Source organism: Vigna umbellata, chromosome 3, assembly GCF_029865625.1.
Source record: "Vigna umbellata cultivar VRB3 chromosome 3, Vumbellata_1.0, whole genome shotgun sequence".
Classification (NCBI taxonomy): Eukaryota; Viridiplantae; Streptophyta; class Magnoliopsida; order Fabales; family Fabaceae; genus Vigna; species Vigna umbellata.
Genome location: NC_142167.1, coordinates 1341149 through 1355041, shown reverse-complemented (window position 1 = coordinate 1355041; position 13893 = coordinate 1341149). Strand labels below are relative to the sequence as shown.

Below are 13893 nucleotides of genomic sequence, written 5' to 3'. Positions count from 1 at the left end.
TCATCTAATTGGCTTCCTTTGTATATAACGTTCGTTCTAGTCGTTCTTGTGATATATAGTTGTACTCAGTTTCTTTCTCAAACCGACAGTGACCCTCTCTGTCTTATTCTATTCTGGAACTAGAGACTTCTCTGTCTCGTTCCAAGTGTTCGTCCTCGTTCTGAGTGAGGATTGAACTTCGGTATTTGATGTCCTTAATAATCCTTGAACAAAAATGGAAAATAAATGATTGGTAATGAAAGATAAATTTGAGATGATTGATAATGAAAGATGAAATTGAGAAGATTGATAATGAAAGATGAAGAAAATATGATATGGATGAAATGTTTTGGATATGAACGAGCGTTCCAGGGTGGAACGACTCATGGATGATTACTGGAATTGTAAAGTATAAATGTTGTAATGCTAAGCTGGCGGTTCATCCTGATGTTCCGTGAGTACTCGTCCTCACGTAGAGGAGGGTAGGTCATGTGTGGGAACGGCAGGAGGTCGTAGTCCTTAGGGGTATTTTGGACAGATAGGACTAACCTCGGGTGGCAGCTGTTGAGGGCATCCCAGTTACTACATCACCCGGGTGCACGAACGTCGTAGCTACACAGATTTCATACAGTCTGGATAGTCAGTCTACTATTAGGCTTTAAATGAAACGTATGACTAAGTTATCTTGTGTGTTGATGGTATGAATTGTATGATTGTAACTGAATTAAATTACATAAGCTTACAATGTGTTTTCCTGTGTTGTCTGGTTTTGTACGTCCGTCCTTGTCATTACAATGATCATCCATGTGGATGTGAGCAGAAGGAGACGAGCTGCTGAAAGAAGCGCTGGAAGAAGAAAATTTGGTAGAGGTAGAAGTGAATGTCAAACAATAGGACGTTCGGTCAGTAGTTTAGTATAGTAAGGTGATCGTTCGATCACCTCCCCTTTTGATTTTTAGTTGACCGTTCGGTATAAGTTTTGTAAACCGTTCGGTTAAACTTCCTTAAACTGTTTGGTAAATTTGTAACTCTTTTATGTAAGGTCGTTTGGCCATGAGCGTTCGCTCTACTCTAGTGTAAGACTGATCTGAATTATTATGTAATGTGATTATTCTATTATATAGTTTTAGACTGTATTTTTGGGATGTTACATATGATGTGACTAACTACAAAATAAATATAATATATAATATAAATTAAATTAAATATAAATATAAAATTTATTTTAATTAAATTAAATTTAATTCAATAAAAAAATTTATAATTTAATTTTTTGTAAGTAATAAAAGTTTCTGCAAACACATATAATATGATACTACATTAAATCTATTTATAAACAAATATTAAAATATCTACTATTCCTTAAAGTAATAAATACTCGTTATTACTAACTATTGAGGGTAAATTTTATATGGAGGGTAAATTTTATTAATAAATATTGTAAATACAAATAATTTTATCTTACCTAGTCCATATAAGACATGTGGTCCCCTGTAGATCGAGTTTGGATTTGAACTTTGAAAGGAAAACAAGCTTGATGTGTACAATATAGATTTTGTTCAATGAATGAATGAAGAATCAATAAATTAGAAACGAGTGGGATGGAAATCAAGTAGTGGTTAGATTTCCAGCATGAATGGCTTCTCCGTCGTTTTCTACCTAATAAAAGTTCTTTAGTTTTAATTTTTTATATTAAAAATTATTTTATTTTATTTTACTTCCTACGCATATTAGTTATATGTGTAATATTTGAGTTTTATTTATAAATAAATTTTGAATAAATGAACATGTTAAGGAAAACTTTTCATTAGTAGATCTCATCAATGTTTTTGATTGCTTAGATACTTTAAAAATATGGTAGTTTGAGAAAAAAAATCCCAAAGTTTTGTCTCACGCAACTTTAAGGAAACACATTTTGGTAAAAAGATTTTCAAAATTTGTATTTTTGCAAAGATTTTTTTTAGGTTAATTGCATAATAATAATTTGTAATATGAAAAAAAGAGTTAATAGAGATTTATACAAACTATTTTTTTTAATTTTATCATTTTTATTTAATATACTTAATCATATAAATATTTTTAATTTTTTAATGAATTAATTAATACTTCTAGTTTGATAAATAACAATGATTAATATATTAAATTATTTCAAGTTTAAATCTTTTGAAATTTTTTTATTTTATTAATCTTTATGATCAAGATATTGTTAAAAACTATACATGTATGCAAAATAAATAAATTCGTTTACCTGACAATAACATCCCACTTCATTTTTACATTCTTAGAGGAACATATTTAATTATATATATAAATACTCATTTACATAAAAAAATAGGACAAAAGATAAAAAAGTAAATTTTTTAATTATAGATACTGAAAACTAATTTTAAATTTGAAAGATAAAAATAAAATTAACTCAACCTTAATAGATAAAGACAACATTTAATTTGGATAATATTTATTTTTAATTTATTAAAACCAGTGCGCTCCTCAACACTTGGCGGCAGCAAAATCTAGGATGGACCCACTTAAAGTTTAACCATAGAGTAAGAGACACGTGGGCCAAAGAGAGCAACGGAACATGAAGCATATTGACCTAGGTTTTATCCTATAAATTTTAAATAACATGAAATGAAACCTACTTTTCATTTTTTCTCTTTTTTTCATAATTATTTTCTGATATTTTCGTTTAAACTAATATTTTTCCGAAAGAATATAAAAGTGATATTCTTTTAAATAGTTTTCCTTTAAGTTAAACATTTTTCATTTAAATAAATAATATAAATAATTAATTAACATTTTGTTTAAATAAAAATTCCATTTTAACTTTTATACGCTAATTAACATCTAAAACATTAAATTGGATTCAAGAGATTTATACTTCCCCTCAAGTATCATTTACATAATTTTCCGCTCTATTGAGACTCACTTACTCCGAATCAACCTTTTAAACCTCTTCACTCAATTTCTATACATTTCAAATTGTATTTTGGTAAAATAGGTATCCAAACAAATTATAAATTACCCAACAACAAACCTTAAACTTCAAACTTTTTCTAGTAACCACTCATTTAAAATCTCACATGTCAAAACCCTATTCTAAACCAAAAACCCACCATTTTCTTTAACCTATTTTCAGACCTAAGTTCAACAACACTTAATCAAATCAAAATAACTAATCTAACATTTCCAAATCCTCAAGAATCAAACATAAAAGTAACAATTCATCTACACACAAAAATATATCAAATTCCACTTAACATATACCAACCCAACATATCAAATTTCACAAATCAACTACCATACCATCATACAAACATCAATTAAGACATTTCTATAAGTTAAAATCAAAGTAACTAGCTCCTCTTACCTATTAAACAATTACACAACTTTATAAAATCTCAAACAACTCCTACATATCAAAGGACACCATCTACACCTACGAACAATGAAAATATGATCAAGGTACACCATTAGAATCATTGATTAGTATAGAGTTTTATAGAAGACTAAAACTTCACATGCAAAAACACTAAGACTCGCATGCAAAGAAATCAAGACAAACCAAAGAAAATCAGTAGAAATTTTGGAGAAACTAATCGGGTAAACTTGAAGATCTCATCGCTATGATAACTCAAACGGTCTTTGATCTTCAAACAAATAAACAAAAAAGAATAACTTTTAGAGAAAATGTAAGAGAACTCTAGAAAAATGGTTTATATATATATATATATATATATATATATATATATATATATATTGTGTTTTAAAATAATGAAATTCATTTATGACAAAACTATTTATATTCGGTCCTTTCCACTCACGCCGTTAAAAACATAACGGTGCATATGTCACCGTGGCATCTCATAAGCACGTGGCACATGTTAATAGGTGGACTTAAATGATTTTTTAATTTTTAAAAAAAAGTCTCTTCCACCTCATCATCACCATCTCCAAACAAACCCTAATTTCTCTCAAAGAAACCCTAACCGCCACACCATCCAGCGTCGTCACCGCCATCCTTGCCGGCAGTTGTCCTCTCCAACGCATCACACACCACCACCAAAGCTATGCGACGAGAACACGAGAAACCCTAGGTCTCCACAGTTTGCTTGCAGGTCTGATTGTGGTTGCAGGTGCAAGCAAGCAGTAGTGCGATTAGTGGTAGAGAAGAGTGGCGATTCGCGATCTGCAGCAGCTGTCGATTTGGCTGGTGGTTAGTGGTGGTCTATTCTGTGGTGGAGATTGGACAACAGTACTGCTGGCGCGACGACGATTTGGCTGGTGCGAGGATGAAAATGGTGAAGATTGGTGGTCGCGGCATAGTAAGGGATCGCGTTGGGTGGTGGCGCGAGAACGAAGGTGAGATGCGAAGGTGATGGAGGTGCAACAGAAGGGAGAAGAGGCTTTGGTGGTGGCGTGTGATGTGTTAGTGAGGACGACTGCGGGCGAGGATGGCGGTGACGGCGCTGGATGTTGCGGCGACTATGATTTCTTCGAGAGAAATTAGGGTTTGTTTGGAGATGGTGATGTGGCATTTGCACCGTTATGTTTTTAACTGCGTGAGCAGAAGGACCTGAGCATTTTTTAACGAAATATGGGGTCTTATTGAACTTTTTTAAAAGGTAAGATTATTTTGAACCAAACTCCTAAAAGTAGGGACCAAATAATGTAGAATCTCACCATTTTTAAACTGCTATCACTCCTAACATATCATATCATGTTCTAGGTTTTTACACCAAACCATAATAATGTCTAATACATTATACATTTTGTTTACTCTTTTAGAAAAACTTTCAAAAATATGGAAAAAATAATACATTTTTATAAAGATGAGACTAGTTTATGTATAAATTAAAAAATGATTTGTTAGAAATTGAATTGTATAAAAAGAATTTTGTATTTATTAAATGTTAACATTTTATTTATTACTTAAGTTTCTCCTAAAATACAGTTAATTCAACCGCCCAAAAAAATCTATTAACCAGATTTACAGTTGCATGGTTGATCAATAAAATTATATTTAGTCAAAATTATATTTTATTTTTAACATGTTATATGATTAAAAAGGTAAAATAAAAATCTAATAAATCTTTACAAAAGTGTAAGTTTGTAAAAGTATTTACAAGTAAAGATTTAATGTCATAATAACTACAAGTATAATTATGTAAATGTCACTTGTTATATTGCACAACTAATAATACACCAATCAGTCAAAGAAATTCGCAATCCAACAAACAAACCTTAGCTAGCTAAATAAGAATTATTAAAACAAATATAATTTAATTGAGGAAAATTAAAAATTAAAAACTGAGCCACAAAACAACACAGTTAAAATCATGATATAATAAAAGAGGAATATTGGTGTAACAATTAAACTCATATTAAAGAATTTACAACCACCAACTCACCTAACTCAATATAAAAATAAAAATATGAGTATAGATTTTGTCATAATTTATTCCTCAGAATTTATACAAGATAAATAAATAGTCATGCTAAATTTTCATTTTACAAAGTCCTAAAGTATTTGACAAGTTATTGCTATATTTTTTTTACCCAAATCATAATTTAATAATTTCTAAGGAAAAAACCAAACACATCACGTGGATCACAAAACAATAAATCAACAATGATAAGAAAAATAATAATAATTAATTCACTTACAAAACCAAGGAAGACTAAAAAATAGATCTAGAACTTTCCCCAAACAATTTCAGATTCTTATCTCAGATTGAAACTTAAAACTTGCTAAAAGAAAATATGATCACCGACATCATATCATAAAACCAATCTGTGAATGAAAACACGATATGTTTTACATCATTATGTTTTTAATTAGAGAAACAAATTCCATAATTTGAAGACAGTGAAGTATAATATTACATGAATACAATTTTTTTTTAATTTTACGATTTTTTTTCTAAAAGTTAACTATTTTTATAAATTAAAACAAATATTTATAATAAAAATTTATTTAAAAAACTAACAGTTACCTACAATAAAATTGTAAAAACTATTTAAACTAATATTTATAATTATAACAATAATAATTTTATTATTTTTTATCATAAAAAAAAACAAATACATATAATCGCATAGTACATACATTTTCACTGGTATTAATATAAAAAAATTCATTTTTTTACACTAATTAATATAAAATATACAAACTTATTGATAACCCATTTTCGTTGTAAAATATGTGTGTAATATAATATAATATAAATCACTTTTCTTTCTTTCAAAAATTAAATTAGCTCTTTCTTCAACTTTGATAAATAAAACAGTATAAAATCTGTCTCTAGTTTTTGTTAAATTATCATGTAAATAACACATTTTCTTATGCTTCTATCTAACTAGGAAGAAATTGTAACATCAATTCAAATGTGTCCATTGCATGAATCGTGGAGAAAAAAGCGGATGGAGAAAAAAAAATCAAAACTTTAAAGACAAATCATGTGTGTTTCCTCCCTAATGCACTTTTCTACGTGATTTTTGCTAAGTACCCTTCATTTTCTCTTTCCATTATAAAAACAAGCTAAGCTTCATCCACTTCACTTCCACACCAAGTTCTGCTCTTTCAGGCAACGCGCAAACCCTGTTCTCTTCTCTTCTTCTAGCCTCTGTTTTGCACTGAAAATGGCACAGATTCTTTCTTCAGCACTGCTTTTGGCTCTGCTGTGTGCTGCTTCAGCTGTTTCTGCCATTGAGCCGAGAGTACCAGAAGGTATTTTGCTAACATCTGAGACCCTTTCATTTGCATACATTGTAATGTGAAAAGAAAACACAAAAAACACTTGATCTGTTTCTTGTTTAACTTGAGGTTTATGTTCATTTTGTCTGTGTTTACTTCAAACCCTTGTTCTGCATTGTCCACTTTTACTCTGATTTGCTTGATGGAATGCCTCTATGGGTTACTTGCTTGAACGTTTTTTCAGGGTAGCCTTTAGATCTGTTCGTTATCTTGAGATTTAGCTCCTTTGAGAAACTGTCTGTAGCAAAAACACATAAAGTTTATGAAATGTTTTGATTCAAGTGATAAGTGAATATAACATCTCATCACTGTCTCTTTTAAACACATGGATCTGGCAATGTGCAGTACCTGATTCTGAAGTTGTGTTTTTTTTTTCTCTTTGTAATTTTTAACTTCATAGCTTACCTTCAAAATGGCAACTTTGAGGAGCAGCCGAACCCCAAATATCTCCAGAAAACAAAGCTCGTTGGGAAATTTGCTTTGCCCAAATGGGAGATCAATGGTCTGGTTGAGTATGTCTCTGGGGGACCCCAACCTGGTGGCATGTTCTTCCCAGTTACTCATGGAATTCATGCTGTGAGACTTGGCAATGAGGCTTCAATCTCCCAAACTATCAAGGTCAAACAGGGTCAACTGTATGCTCTAATTCTTGGGGCCTCAAGGACTTGTGCACAAGATGAAGTTTTGAGAATCTCTGTGCCTCCACAGACTGGTGATGTTCCTTTGCAGACCCTGTATAGCCTCAACGGTGATGTTATTGCTTGGGGGTTTAAGGCCACTTCTAATGTTGTCAAAGTAACTTTCCACAACCCTGGAGTTCAAGAAGATCCAGCTTGTGGGCCACTTCTGGATGCCATTGCTATCAGGGAGTTCTACCCTCCAATGCCTACTAGAGGTAATGAAACATAGACCATGCTATTCTACCCTACTCTTGGAACCTAACATTTTAATTTTATCAAGTACCACTTGGGTATGTTATGGGAATCTTTGTTGGCTCTGAATAGATGTTACAGTTTCAAATCTATATGCAACATTGATCTTTCTGCGGTTTTTAACACATCAGAAAGTTGTAGGAAACCGTTTGCCGAGTTTCCGGGTGATTAGTACCTCCATGCTCTTTGGTCTCGCACGATGCCATCATATTTTCAGTGTGTCCCTACTTGGTCATATTTTGTCAAAAATGAATACTTAGTCACATTTATATAACATAAAAGTTGGATCTTTACCTTAGCCAGGCACATGGGTGGAGCCTGATAGCACATTAGAAACAAAGTTTTTTCCATTACCTTTTCTTTATCTTTTGTGGTAACAAAGAGAGAGAAACTCAATTTACAAAAAGTGGGTGTGAAAATGTAATTACTGTTATTTTGATGCGGACTATGAACTATCTGATTTTATTAAGCCTCATATGAGAATGTGTACCGTAGAAGTGGCACTTTCTGATAAAACCATTATATGGTATCTTGCAGTTAACTTGGTAAAAAATCCTGGCTTTGAGGAGGGTCCATTCCCCATTTTCAACTCTACAAACGGTGTTCTGCTCCCTCCTCAACAACAAGATAGTTTCTCCCCACTACCTGGTTGGATCATCGAGTCCCTCAAGGCTGTGAAGTTCATTGACTCAAAGCATTTCAATATCCCATTTGGGCTAGGAGCAGTGGAGCTTGTGGCAGGCAGAGAAAGTGCCATTGCACAAGTCATCAGAACAGTTACAAACAAAGTCTACAACATCACATTTTCAATTGGAGATGCCAAAAATGGGTGCCATGGATCCATGATGGTTGAAGCATTTGCTGCTAAAGATACCTTCAAAGTTCCCTTCAAATCTGAAGGGAAGGGAACATTCAGGACTGTGAGTTTCAAGTTCAAAGCTATTGCACCGAGAACCAGACTCACTTTCTACAGCTCCTTTTATCATACCAGAATTGATGATTATGGTTCTCTTTGTGGCCCTGTTATTGATCAAGTTATAGTGTTTCCTGTTGCCTAAACATGAGTTCCTTCTACTTTATCTTTACTAAAATATGTAGTAATTGAGAGATTTTTGCTATCCCTTGAGTCTGTATTTTCTATAATTGCAAGAAGATGAAAGATATTCTCAACTGTTGTTTGGTCTTGTAAATTTCTATTCTCCTTTTACAGGGATGCATACCACCAATTCGAGAGATCAGTTTTAATGTATTTTTAATTTTTCATCGTAAAATATGGTTGAAATCATTAGTAAGATGATATTGAACAAGTTCAATTTACAAGATCTAATGAAGTATATGTATGGAAGGAATCTAATCTAGTGCTGTGTTTGCTTGTGGGTGTGTTCCTGTTGGTGAGTGTGACGTTTCGATTGGTGGATTTGAGTGCAAGAGAAGCGAAATTCATAGATCTTTTAATTTCTCTTAATTGGTGGTGGTGAAGGATGAACACTACATTGAGAGATAGAGTTTGTGGTTGAAGATGAGGAAAAGGAAAGCGATTTGTATTAAGCTAGAACTGATTCGATGTGAAGTGCGAAAGTTAAGAGAATCGATTCCTGTAGACTTGGAACTTATTCCAATGAGAGGGCAAATGAGGAGGTATTGTTCCCATAACGTTGGAACCAGTTCCACTTTATTAGTGATTTTTTTTAACATCAAGCATAATTTAATAATTTTAATTTTTCATCCATTAAAATATTTTTTAATCTATTACATAAGTTAAATCACTTAAACTTTATTTTTAAATTTATTCATTATCATCTTCAAATTTCTTTTAAAAAATATAACACATTTTATTCTCAAATTTATCCAATTATTCTTTCTTAAATTTATCTAAAAAATGAACACACCCTAAGTATTACATTTTAAATTACATTTACTTGTAGATGGTTAAGAGTTTGTCCCAATGTGCAAATATAATATTCCACTACTTATATTTTTATTTGTATTAATAAATCAAATTACTTTAAAATATAATAAACCTAAATACTTTTTAAAATAAAATTTAAAATAAATGCTAAACCAAAATAAAATATTATTAAATACGAAACATAATTAAAAATTATGTTTTTTTGGGTGTTTTGTTGTGACCGAGGTTTTGATTAGTGTAAACCCAGTTCACTTCAAATGGTAATATATCTTATTACAAAAAGAAAAATATTAAGGTTTATTCACTCTAACTTAAAATAATCTAAATATGAGAAATAAATATGTGGCTTAATCAAACACATAGTTTAGAAAAAAAAAATGACAATACTAAAAAAAACATTAGTAGAGGTAAAAATTGAAGCCAAAAAATAATGTTTAGATTTTAAAAGGATTAAACTAATAAAATATTTTGGAAGGATGTTTTAACACAACCGCATCTGGAGGACCTATTGCATGGTTACCATTTATGATATAAATATTGTAAGTGTATGAAATAATTTATAAAAATAGTTCATTATTTTTCATTTGTTGAAAAAAATATCAAATTAATTTATAAAATTAATTGGCTTATAACTTAAATAAAATAATAGCCTATTTTCATTTTACTCTGTAACATCTCAAATTTAATATCATATAATTACAAAAAGAAACTTTACATATAAAGAATGAGAGAACTGATAATTCAAAGAGAATACCTAGGTTGATTACAGTTATATATTACATAACTATAACTCCAAGTTGAACATATTCACATACTTCAAAGAGTATTATTACACCGAATAAAAAACATGCTACTATTTTACAAAATTTAAATAAAATAAATCTAACTCTAAACTTCAGCATCACTTTCGCCCTACACTAGATTAATTGGAACATCTTCATTTTCTCACACCATTAAGGTGATATTACAAACAAGAAGAAACATATAGACAAACATACAAAAAGAACATGGTAAGCTAATGTACAAAACAATTATATATCACTTTTATAGAAGTAAGCATAACACAAGTCAATCCTAAGATAAACAATCATTTCTAGACTTGACCGTCCAGATACACGTATTAATGTCAAACTCTTGGGAGACCTACACTTGTGTGTGGTGAAACAACTCGCCCACATCAAACTACCACACCATCAAACTACCACACACTAAGGTTAATCCGTCAAACATCTATGACCAAGAAACAACCACAAGACTAAGGACCTATTGCTAGTCTTCCCTTGCTAATTATACATCAATACATTACACTATTGAACACCACCATAGAATCTCTCCACTAGATTCATGGAATTATGCCAACCATATATGTCATGCACATAACCCATCATTCATCATAACCACAATATCATGTATGAAATAAATACCAAACATACTCACATTCAAATCACAGTCCATCAAGCATCACCATTCTAATAATAAACATGCATAGGATACCAAATAACATAATGCAAATAAAGCAAGAATTAGAAAACATAGGAACATATAAAGGCTTGGAAACAAGACGTGCTCAATGCCCATTTCTGGCGGTCAACTCCCATTTGTAGCGCTCAACGCCAAGCTCAAACAAACATGCTCGCCCAACGAGTCTATCCTCTTGCCCAGTGAATTATGGATCAGACCTGCAATGAAATAGTAGCGCTCAACACCATCAAACGTTGCTCAGTGCCTAACACCCAGAAAGAAGAAGCTCATTAACTTGAGCAGCGCTTAGCAACCGAAAGTGTTGTTCATTGTCCCAGAGCCCAGTGACTCTCTAACTTTGCAGGCTCAACGCCACACAAGGCTACTCAATGCCACACTAGAAACCAATAACTTTGAATTTTAATCTGGTTGCACTAAAGATCTATTCAAATGACCAAATTGGTATTCTTGACACTAAAATTGATTCTAAAACATGTTTAAACATCATATTGAATACCACTTTGCTTAACTGGCTAAAGACTTAGTTCACCAGACTAAACCAACAACCACCACAGTTCCAAACAACAACTTAACATACTAAAAACCAAATTTCACCAAAGAATCTATCCAAGTCTTAAATGATACAAACACATACTCCTAGTATCAAGCTCCTTCAGTAAATAATCCTAACTAAAATTACCCTATCAAACCACCAATTCTAGGCTAATTTCCTACTAGCTTTAAGACTTATTTCCAAACTAAAGTTCAACAACCAATGACCAATCTAAAACAAAAATTACATCATTCACAAATCATCAAAAACTTATTACAACTCAACAAGGTGTCTATAACAAGAATTCACAATACCAAATCACCAATTTCAACATGGTAGATCATCCACTATCATAAAATTCAAAACATATTTCAATAATTAGTCCATATAATTACCACATACAAACTTAGGTTATCAAGCTACAAAAACTATAGAACCAAAGTATTTGGCTTCCCTTACCTGACAAATGACCAAATCGTTCTAGAAAGCCTAAAATAGCTCTAATGCACAAAAAATCTTATATGCTCCTATGAACCACAAAAACATGATCAAGGTACACCATTAAGACCACTGATAAGCAGAAAGTCTTATAGAAGACTCAAATGTCACATGCATCCACAATAGACTCTCATGCAAAGAAAGACAAAACAAACCAAAAGAGGAAAAAAAACTAACTTAATCTATTTGAGAAATTGACTGATCTAGAATATGAAGCTCGTCACCAGGATCAATCCTATTATATCAGCTCTTCAATCAAAAGAACAGAGGACAAAAACTCCTAAATATAAGTAAGAGAACTCTAGAAAAGTAATTTCTAGAAAATTGTCTGTTTTAAAATAATTAAACTCGTTGGTAACAAAAATATTTATATTAAAACCACTCAATATTAAAATAATCGAGCTTCACTATTTTTAAATTACTACGTTCTAAAATACTATTTTTTAACGTTATATAAACTTAATAAAATATTTGACTTTAAAATTAATCATCTATTTTGTCAAACATAATCATAGTTAAAACTTAAAAAATACATAATCATTTATTCTAAATTGATATTTTCATTCTATAATTTAAGTAACTATTTACATAAAAAATACAAATTAGTCTCCTTATTTATATAGTTTAAAACTCTTGATAAAATATTATAAAACTATTTTTGTGAAAGAGTTTGTGTAATCAGAACACTTCATTAACAAAATATCAATTTGGCATAAATGATTATGTATTTTTTTTAACTATGATTAGGTTTGACAAAAATAAATGATTAATTTTAAAGAAAAATATTTTATGATGTTTATATGTTGATCAAGATAATGAAATTTTTAATGTAATGAAATGAGACTAGGAGAGTTTTATTAGATAACATTTTACAATAAATGAGATAAATAAAATATATTATTATTTGTGTAAAAAATGTGACAAATGATATATATATATATATATATATATATATATATATATATATATATGTTTGTAATTAGATATTATTATATTAGACATGTGATGAGGATCAATCATTCTTTGAAATGTGTGCATGATTAATCTGCATATGCTTTATAATGATTATAATAACAAGTGTTAGTTACTATACATGCTAAAACCAATAATCATTGTAAATAGTAACTTATGGCATAGTGATATTTCTATTGTACTAGTTATGCTGTGTCTCCTAAAATTATAATATAGAAATTTTACAAATCAATCAATTCATAATCACTAAAAAACTAAAACAAACAAGAAAATGACAAAGAAACTAAGCTTAACAAACAACAAAAGTAAGGAACTAAGATTTGAATTGCAACCAATTTACAGATGAAGCGTAATTAGGAATGAAAAAAAATATCCGCAGGTAAAATCCGTTGTAGGTGATTATTATCTGCGAATAGTTATTATCCGTGGGTAATCGTTACCTACAAAAAATTTTAAAAAAATTAATTTTTATATATTTTTAATTAAATTTAATTAAAAATAAAATTAAAATATATTTATTAGGTTAAATTTAATTTAATTTATATTATATATATTTTTTGTAATTTTATTTTAGAGATGTATAAAATATTTTTTTATTTTTTGTAGGTATTCGCAAGTACTGCAAGTTTTAAAATACTCGCAGATATTTTCTAAACTGGTACTCGTTAAGGTAACAGATCGGGTAGTGAGTATAATTTTATTCAACGAGTCAGATTATAGGTAAACATTATCCGTATCCGACCCGTTGTCATCCCAAATGTAAGTAATAACTACGTGAATTACTTAGAGATATATAAATATAAAATATAAAATGGGTTACAAATGTAATTAG

At 30.4% G+C, this 13893-nt stretch overlaps 1 protein-coding gene across 1 annotated transcript; it reads left to right on the top strand.

Moving 5' to 3' along the window:
- The first annotated feature begins 6490 nt into the window (after positions 1-6490).
- On the top strand, positions 6491-8838 carry LOC124848047 (DNA-directed RNA polymerase subunit beta (Protein of unknown function, DUF642)). The gene is made up of 3 exons (XM_047325654.2): positions 6491-6709; positions 7137-7631; positions 8206-8838. Exons 1-3 carry the CDS (start codon positions 6622-6624, stop codon positions 8724-8726), a joined length of 1104 nt encoding a protein of 367 aa, XP_047181610.1. The 5' UTR covers positions 6491-6621; the 3' UTR covers positions 8727-8838.
- Positions 8839-13893: the final 5055 nt, after the last annotated feature.

Bases quoted from the DNA above. Each gene is read 5' to 3' on its own strand.
- LOC124848047 (XM_047325654.2), top strand. From the start codon at position 6,622: ATGGCACAGATTCTTTCTTCAGCACTGCTTTTGGCTCTGCTGTGTGCT. The intron at 6,710-7,136 runs GTATTTTGCTAA...TTAACTTCATAG, and splicing joins TGAGCCGAGAGTACCAGAAG to CTTACCTTCAAAATGGCAAC. The intron at 7,632-8,205 runs GTAATGAAACAT...GGTATCTTGCAG, and splicing joins CCCTCCAATGCCTACTAGAG to TTAACTTGGTAAAAAATCCT.